Source organism: Populus trichocarpa, chromosome 4, assembly GCF_000002775.5.
Source record: "Populus trichocarpa isolate Nisqually-1 chromosome 4, P.trichocarpa_v4.1, whole genome shotgun sequence".
In the NCBI taxonomy this organism is placed as follows: Eukaryota; Viridiplantae; Streptophyta; class Magnoliopsida; order Malpighiales; family Salicaceae; genus Populus; species Populus trichocarpa.
In genome coordinates this window covers 5,684,125-5,693,898 of record NC_037288.2, presented here as the reverse complement: position 1 = coordinate 5,693,898, position 9,774 = coordinate 5,684,125, and the positions used below count along the sequence as shown (strand labels likewise).

Sequence of the window (9,774 nt, the reverse complement as noted above, 5' to 3'; positions counted from 1 at the left end):
TAAGAAAGTCAAATCAAGAGATTTTAAAGTTGATTTGTTGGGTCTAATTTAATAATACTGTCAAAAAGTTTCATGTGAACTAAACCTTTTTTTAACATTCAAAATATTTTGATTCGATTCACAGTATAGCACGCACCATCTAGTAGCAACTATGTTATAATTTACTTAAAAAATATTAGATGAGTCTAAAAGAGGTTTTGACTTGGTTTTTTTTATCAGTGTGATGAGATATGATTGAAATTAATTTTTTTCTAATCACAAATTAGAAAGTGTTTATTTAATCACTATACCAAAATTTTACATGAATTGTACTAAAAACTTTCATTTAAAATATTCTTATAAAAAATCTATTTTTTCTAGCTAAAATCTTAAAAGTTATATCAATGTCAAACACATATTTAAAGTCTATTTAAAATTGAGATTGAACATGTTTTTTGTCAAAATTTATTTTTTTCACTTCAAATTATCTTTTTAATATTTTTGGATCGTTTTGATGTGTTGAAATTAAAAATAAAATTTTAAAAATAAAAAAAAATTATTTTGATGCATTTTCAAGTAAAAAACATTTTAAAAAGTAATATTTACTACACTCTTAAACACCTTATTAGTATGTATGTGATGCTGTAATATATGATGCTTTTCAAAAGTAATTTTTTGCTTGCAAATATATTAAAATAATTTTTTTTAAAAGTCAAACTATATTTTTAGTGGTATTCCAAGTTATTTTTTGAAATCTTCTAGTTGATTGGGTCATGTTAGGGTAACTCTTTTAAGATTTGATTTGAATTTTAAGCTAGATAAGAAATCAAATCAGGAGAATTTAAAATTATTTTATTAAATTAAATTGAATAACATTATAAAAAAGTTTAATGTAAACTAAACATTTTTTATATATTCAAAATATTTTGGTTCGATTTACAATGTAACACATGCCATTTAGTAGGAACTACATTATAATTTATTTAAAAACTATCTTACGTTGTTAAGAGAAAAAAAACAACCTTAAAGAACAAGATAAAAAAATAAACAAAGTAATTTTTGGGTTAATGAGTAAAGTAAGTAGATGAGTCTTAAGGAGGTTTCGGCTTGATTTGTTAGTAGTATAATAATATCTGATTGAAATTAATTTTGTTTTAATCACAAATTAGAAAATTTGTATTTAATTATTATACCAAAATTTTACTTGACTTGTACTCAAAACTTTCATTTAAAATATTTTTATGAAAAAACTATTTTTTCTAGCTAAAATCTTAAAAGCTATAATAATATCAAATATATATTTAAAGTTTGTTTGAAATTGAGATTGAATATGATTTTTGTTAAAATTTATATTTTTCACTTTAAATTAATTTTTTAATAATTTTTGAATTATTTTGATGTGTTGATATTAAAAATAAATTTTAAAATAAAAAATATATTATTTTGATATATTTTCAAGTAAAAAACATTTTAAAAAATAATCTTTATCATAATTTTAAATATAATATTAATTAATATACGTGAAAACTATAGTATATGATACTTTTCAAATGTAATTTTTTAATTGTAAATATATTAAAATATTTTTTTTAAATTTTCTTTGATTTTTAATATAAGGACATAAATACTATAAAAAAAATCATCATTTATTGTTTTTTTTCTTCACATAAACACATTTTTTAAAATGCCATGCAGACACATTTTCAAAGATAAAAAGAAAACAACCTCTTGCCCGTCTCTTTCCCTTATTTTTTTTCTTTTTCATTGTCCTCTCTCTCTCTCTCTCTCTCTCCGCGCTCATCATTAGGGTTTATTTATAATAATATATATTTCCCTCCCCTTCATTCAACTCACTATAACAGGTACGTTTTTTCTTAGCTTTAAATTTCATTGGGTTTATCTGCTCTGCTTTTCGTAATTTTCCATTCCAAAAGCAATTTTTGTTTTTTTTTCTTTGATTGGATACTGGAACTGTTACAGATTAGTTTCTTTTTGCTTTTTTGCTATGATTTTTTATGTATTTGATGCATGCTGAGATAATGTAAGACAGTGAAGGGATTGATAAGTATTTTCAAAGTAATTTTTTTCTTTTTGTGATAATCAAATATAAAAACCATGATTGTATGTGATGGATGAACTATTTATTAAATTGCTTCTATCTAATTGTTTCAGGTATTTCAATAATAATAGTAATAGTAATAGTAATAAATGGTGGAGAGTGGCAAACGATCGCGTCCCCAAAGAGATTATGATGGGGATACCAATAATCAGAAGAGGCACAAAGATAATAAAGGTACTGATAATGATGAACTGGTTGTGTATAGAATACTATGCCCTGATGAGGTTATTGGAAGTGTCATTGGTAAAAGTGGAAAAGTCATCAATTCCATAAGGAATGAGTCGAGGGCGAGAGTTAAGGTGGTGGACCCGTTTCCAGGTGCCATGTATAGGGTCATAACAATTTATTGCAATGTCAAGGAGAAGGGAGATGCTGATGTTGACGATGATTTCCATCAGGCTGACCCTTTGTGTCCTGCACAAGATGCTCTTCTTAAAGTTCATGCTGCAATTTCAAATGCTGTTGCAGCTCTTGGGGACTCTGACAAGAGATGCAGAGATAAGAAGGAATGCCAAATTCTTGTCCCAACTAGCCAGTCTGCAAATATTATTGGTAAGGCTGGGGCAACTATAAAGAAATTGAGAAGCAAGACCAGAGCCAACATTAAAATCACTGCCAAAGATGCCTCTGATCCAACTCACTCATGTGCTATGGACTTTGACAACTTTCTTCTGGTTAGTACATGGGACTTTAATTTCCTTCTGATTTATTGTTGAGGTTATTCATGCTGAATTTATCTGTTAAAAATTAATCAAATTCTAATTATTAGCTTCTAATTTGTCTTCTATATTGTTTTTTTCTCTCAAAATGTGTGTGTATCTTTTAACAGTTGAAATTGTTTTTCCTTGAGGAAAAGCCCAACAAAAATGCAAACTGTTATTTAAAAGGCTGTTTACTGTAAGGTTCATTGAGGGCTTAAAAAATCTAGGTGCTCTTTCACTTTCATCATGAAATTCTCATTCTGTTCTGTTTGTGTGAATTGCCATTGATCATGATGGAATCCAAACTCCTGAACAACTTTTGTAGATGATCTCTAGGCTGTGTTCATGCTGCACTAAAGCTTAAGATGGCAGATAGAGGTTTCAAACCTAGATTCTTCAGCTTGAGACTGATGTCAGTGTCACTAAGGCTAAGGATGCAGTTACTTTAGTTAAGTTGAATTTTGGATCCAAATTGCAAGCCAAGTGCCTGTTGATGCTTTTTGTGGGACAACATAAAAAATGTGTATTCTTGTGAGTTTATTATATATGAGTTCTTTTCATATTGTTACATGTATCATTAACATAGCTGGAGAATCATAGTGTTTTTTGAACTGTGCAGCTTCTTTATCTTGAAAATTAAGGATTTTGTCTCCGTCTATGAATTAATTCACATGTGATTTTTTGTTTCTTTTCCTTAAGAATGTGTAATGCTTTTCCATGCTTCTCTTTAGCAATTTGTAAAGGTTGATGTTTGAGGGGTTCAAGAGTTAAATTTGTCTTATGAACAGATAACTGGTGAATCAGAAGCAGTGAAGAAAGCATTGTTTGCAGTTTCTGCAATCATGTATAAGTTCAGTCCAAAAGAAGAAATTCCCCTTGAGACAACTGTACCAGAAGCTCCTCCAAGCATCATTATATCATCAGATGTCCCTATTTATCAACCGGGTGGATTCTATCCAAATGCAGATCCAATTGTTTCTTCTAGATCTGTTCCACCAATCTTAGGCGCTACACATATACCGGAGTTTCAGGGTTATGGGGATATGAGGAGTTCTTGGCCCATTTATTCATCCACAGTCCCTGTAGTTCCCAGTTTTGGCAACACCTCTAGATCTGAGTTAATTATACGACTATTATGCCCATTTGACAAGATTGGGCGTGTCATTGGCAAGGGAGGGAGTACCATTAAAAGCATAAGGCAGGTTAGTGGTGCTCGTATTGAGGTTGATGACACTAAGGCTGATCGAGATGAGTGTATTATTACAGTCATTGCAACTGAGGTATGGTTTACCTTTGTTTATGATTTGTTTCTTTTGAGTTGATGCAAGAGCCCTGCATGTTTCTGCATTGATTTGTATAGAGATGTTGTTAAAGAGAGCATCAAATGTACAATTCTTCTAGAGCTTTAGAGAGTTGAATTGTCTTTGAAGATTACTTAAATGGGAATGCCAACCTGCACTTTTTTAATGAACAACAGCATATGTCATATTGCAGTCTCTAGAGTTCAGCGTGGATATCGATTTTTGTCCATTGTCACTGAGCTAAACAAATAAAACAAGTAATTTATGATTTCCATCACAATTTTGGATTCGTTTTTATTCTGTGAAAAGTGGCTTAAGTTTGCAAAACTTGTTCAATTTTACCTATATGGCAAATGCTGTGTGGGCTTTGGATATGGCTTATCAATATGCTTATATATCTCATGATATATGTTGGGTTTAATTTATCCATGTTTACCATTTGGCAGTCTCCCGATGATTTGAAATCCATGGCAGTTGAAGCTATTTTATTGCTTCAAGGAAAGATTAATGATGAAGACAATGACATTGTTGGCATTCGATTCCTTGTTCCATCTAAAGTTATTGGGTGTATCATAGGAAAAAGCGGTGCAATTGTAAATGAAATTCGAAAGAGAACTAATGCTGATGTCTGCATCTCAAAAGTGGATAAACTTAAGTGTGCTGATAGTAATGATGAACTTGTTGAGGTCTGATTTCTGAACTTAACCTCGTTTCTTGCTTATCCTTTTCAATTGGAAATACTTTTTGGGGTTGACCTTGTTCCTTGATAGGTGGCTGGAGAAGTTGGTAGTGTGAGAGATGCACTTGTCCAGATTGTTCTAAGGCTCAGAGATGATGTATTGAAAGAAAAGGATGGTGGTCTGAATTCTTCTGTTGGTACTGATTCTGTCTACCCTGTTCATGCTGGTATTTCTATACCATCTATCCTGCCTTCTGTTCCTCCAGTTGTTCCAATGGGTTATGATCAGAGGGCTGAAAGTGGCAGTGGTTTGGGCCTGTTTTCATCAAGCAGCCTTTATGGATATGGATCCTTACCGGTATGTAGCTGGTGGTGAAATTTCTATTCAACTTCTTTGGTCATGATAGTTGTTATTTAGTATTCTTTTCAAAATTAGTATGAAGTTTTATGGTACATTGATTTTGGAGTTTCGGACCATGCAGTTGATGGAGGGCCATTACTGTGAGTTAGGAGAATGATAAATTGATCATTTCAAATGCTCCTTCACTTTTATTTTTTTGATCTACATTAAATGTTCCATCTCTTTGGTAAAATCAATTTAAGATAAAATAATTATTTCTATAAGATAACTGGAGAATAGGTCATTGATGATGTCAAGAAAATGGACTGTTGCAGTTTTGCTTTTGATTCGTTAGTTTTAGTTTCTTAGAGCTCTGTTATTATTTAGGATATATTGATTTTTCCTTGGAATTTATTATTGTTATGGCATTTTAGTATTTTAATTTAGTAGGAAATTTGATTCCTTCTCTAACTTATTATTCTGTAAGGTTTTGGTGTGACTATGCAAGCACAAATATTTTGTATTTTGGAGAAGCCATTTATGGTAATAAATCGTGAATTTCAGTTTCAACTTTTAGAGGTGGATTTCCTCTAGTGTTGTGAGGTTGATGCCTCATGGTTTGATACTTGTTTATCTTGCTTCGATGCCAATTGGTTTAAGACAATAGGAAGATAGAATATAAACAAGAGGAATCCAACTCTAAAAGTTGAAACTGAATTTCTAATTTTTTTTTATCATAAAATACTCCAAAATGTATAATAATTGTGCTCATACAGCAACAACAAAATCCTAAAGTGTCCTAAACTAATGAAGAAAAAAAATCTTTATTAAAATAAAATACAAAAGGAGTCCTAATAATAGTAAATTCCTAAATCCCAGGAAAAAAAGAAAATCCTGGAACGAATAAAATTATAAGTAAAACTTCAATAGTTCATTTTCTTGACTGCATCAATCATCCTCTAGCAGGAAAATAACAGCGAAGAGATTCTGAATGTAAAAGATTGCTTCAGTCTTGCTGATATCTGCTGCAAAACACCCCCTCTTTCCCTGCCCCTGAATATGGAAAAGACACTACAATATTTGAACTCTTTGTTGGATGGAAAGGCATATACTTGGAAACCCTAGGATTTCTCTTTATCTGGATACAAAAAAAACAGAAGAAACAGCATAGAATCGCCAGATCTCACTGTCCTTCCATCTACTGAACCTCACACAAGAAATCATAAAACAAACCTGATACTCTGAATTGCACACAACCCATGACTCATTTCAAAAAGCAAAGAACACTACCAAAAATCTGACACTATTAAAAAAATGTGGTAAGAGATTACTCCCTAAGGGAGCATTTACCGAGACAAGATTAAGCAGGACTGCACAGGATAAGAGGGATAAGGTTGTAGCACGGGGGAAGGTGGGAAAAAAAGCTGGTTTAAAATGATTAAAAACTTGTTCCTTGTGCTGAACACCAGTAAAACTGGGGTTCCACTTCCAGCCCGTGCATCAAATGCTACATAAATCTTTCTCCATCAGAAGCATTTAGGAGTGTGGCCTTATGAGGCTTTGTTAAAACTGCGCCAATGATATTCATTTACTAGAGATTGCTGCAGTTTTTAATGGGGTTTTTTTTATTATTTCTTTTCTTGCTTCATATGGCGTTCATATTTCCCAGTTTTTTTTCCTTATTAGATGGGAGAAAATAGCTATGGTTCTCTGGCCTCGTATTCTTTGTCTAAGCTGTATGAAGGGTTAGTACATTGTGCTCTTGAAAGCCCTGAATTTTGTTTTCTTTGACTTCTATACTGCTCATGCAAGCTGATTTCCTGCACTTATGCAGATTGCCTCCACCCTCAACTCTTGAAATGCTGGTGCCTGCTAATGCAGTTGGTAAAGTGATTGGTAAAGGAGGAGCAAATATAGCCAACATCCGAAAGGTTTGTTCATCCCTTTTGTCTTTCTTCCTGGATCTTTCCTAGGGAATTTTAGTGAATTACTCTTGTATTTTATGAGAAGGGTGCAATAACTATTTGTAGTGATGGTACATTTCTGTGGCTTGTTATAAATTAATAAATAACATGATTGTGTGGTAGATTCGTGCCAGGGATTTGTTTTTTAATTATGGCCTTTTAGTCTAGTGGAAAATGTGGATATCTGCAACCAACAACGAGTATATCTTACTAAGGTTTGTTAAGTAAAAATCTATTGAACTATTCCACTCACATAAGAAAGGAAGTTAGCTATCCAGCATTCATGACAGTGAATTATGGGGTACGGTGTTTGGATTGTGAATACAGTTTGCCAACTCACCAGATGCTTGTTGGCTATCAGTAATAGCTTTGCTTGGCTTATTAAAAATTAATAAATAGCGTGAGTGTGTGGTAGATTCATGCTAGGTATTTGTTTTTTTAATTATGGCCTTATAGTTTGGTGGCAAATGTGGATATCTGCAGCCATGAAGAAGTATATCTTACTGAGGCTGGTTATGTAAAAATCTATTGAAATATTCCACTCGCAAAAGAAAGGAAAGAAGTTAGCAATCCAGCATTCATGACTCTAAATTATTGGATATGGTGTTTGGATTGTGAAAACAGTTTGCCAACTCGCGAGATACTTGTTGGCAGTATCACTAATGCCTTTGCTTGGTTTGGTCCCTCATGTAAGGCTATTAACAGTCCACCACCATACCTTGCTTCCTCCGTATCATATGTTTATTTGTTTTCAAGTTGCTACACAGTAGCTTCAGGGCACAACAGATTAATTAGTATGTAGTAATGATCACTGTTTGGATTGTTAAAGTTTCTTCTTGAGAAAAGCGGGGATGCAGTACCTGGTCATAATACATTTAATAGACCAAAAATTTTCAAGTCAGCTAGAGGTTGTGCAATGATATTTTGTTATTATGCTTATCATAATACAAGCATTTGATCTTCATATTACTTCTATTTAATTTTAAAAAATAACAAACATGGGATACAAAAGTTGTGAATATTGGCTTAATATATGCATCTTCTCTAAAATTTTCATTTGTTTGTACATTGATAATGTTCAGAAAATATTTTGAAATCTGCTTTTATCAATGCTTTTTTCCCCTATCATTGCTCTCAATCTGCTTTGATTGGATGGAGTTCTCATGGGTATCAGTTTTTTTTCTTTCCTTTTTTATGTTTCACGACATTTCAGATATCAGGAGCAATGATAGAAATCTCTGATGCCAAGTCTGCAAGGGGTGATCGTATTGCTTATATATCTGGCAAACCGGAGCAAAAACAGGCTGCTGAAAACTTGATCCAGGCATTTATTATGGCCACTTAAGCCTTGACAATATTTCCAGATATTTGAAGGTGAATAGTAAAAATCTTGGAATTCTCTTCCCATCTTCCTCAAATGTTTCCTTAGCCTCATCAGGTTTCATCTTTAGTTGACTTCGTTTTCTAGGCTTCGATAGCTGGAATCTTCCTGTTTCTTATAAACATGCCTATGAAGATCAAACAGGAAGATATGCAAGTGGTTTAATATCCCTGGTGATAGGTTCCTGTCGATGTTTGCATGATTGATTCTTCCATCTGCAGATCTTAGAACATTGTAGGTTCTTTCCTTTCGTTTTGTTTTACCAGGTCCTATCATTAAGCTGTGGGAAGTCCATCTTATTTCCAGCAGTTTTTATACTCTGATTTCCTGATCACCCCAGGAATTACTTTCAGGAAACCATATTGCCAAACTCATAATGTATGTGTGTTGTTTTCTGGCCGTGCAATCTCATTCTCTACTTCTTTTAGGAGGGATCTTTTCTACTGACGATGCAAGTTGTTGCATTTGTGATGAATCTCTACTCGATTTCCTCTGTTTTGAATTGATAGTATGGCATCATAATAGGCATTCACTCTTGCTTATGGAGCCCAGTCTTTCTTCATCCTCTTTTCTTCATTTCAGAATCTCATGTCCTCTTTCTGTCTGTGAAGAGTTCATTGTAGAGATTAAATTGTCAACTTGCTGCATATCGTTTAGTTTCTGGGCTTTATTCCCGTTTTAACTTGTATTTCTAGCAATTTATTATATCAAAATCTTTCAGGGTTCGTTTTAAAAAATCCCTGTAAAATTTACTCCAAATATCATTTTTCCAGCTTTTAGGTTTCCTTGGGTACAAATCACATGAATGTACTTGCTTAACTGTTGTGTTTGAACAGTGAGGGTCCATATTCACCAGTCAGCTATTTATTCTGGAACAACTTGGTTTGTGCTTTCTTCAGCAGCAAACTTTTCTGTATCTTGTATTGAGATAGTTTCTTGGGTTATAGGCAGTCACTGATTTCTTTTTATGGTGATTCTTCTGACTGGGAATGTGGGTCGGTCCATTATTTTTCTTGTGTATGCCACTATATGCAAGCTTCTCTAAGTTGGTGATGCTTGTTTCACCAATAGAAAGCGCTCCCATGTCCTAAAACATCCTCTAGTCGCTATACCAACTCTACTAAGATTGTTGGAACTTGGAAGTAGTGTGCTGCTACTCGTGTCCACAGATTTCCACTGCAAACATGAGCCATATTTATTGCAACTGTTTGCGCAATCTTAAAATATAAAAATGCTCTTGGTTAAATCTGACCAATCCAACCTTCTCCTTTTCCTTTTTTCTCTATATTTTCAGTTATGTCAGAAAGTTC

At 32.9% G+C, this 9,774-nt stretch overlaps 1 protein-coding gene across 1 annotated transcript; it reads left to right on the top strand.

Moving 5' to 3' along the window:
* Nucleotides 1-1,703: 1,703 nt before the first annotated feature.
* On the top strand, nt 1,704-8,891 carry LOC7490830 (KH domain-containing protein At4g18375). The gene is made up of 8 exons (XM_002305005.4): nt 1,704-1,841; nt 2,152-2,772; nt 3,588-4,079; nt 4,547-4,786; nt 4,871-5,137; nt 6,806-6,864; nt 6,954-7,050; nt 8,297-8,891. The coding sequence occupies exons 2-8, from the start codon at nt 2,188-2,190 to the stop codon at nt 8,426-8,428; spliced, it is 1,872 nt and encodes a 623-aa protein (XP_002305041.2). The 5' UTR covers nt 1,704-1,841; nt 2,152-2,187; the 3' UTR covers nt 8,429-8,891.
* The last annotated feature ends 883 nt before the right edge of the window (nt 8,892-9,774 follow it).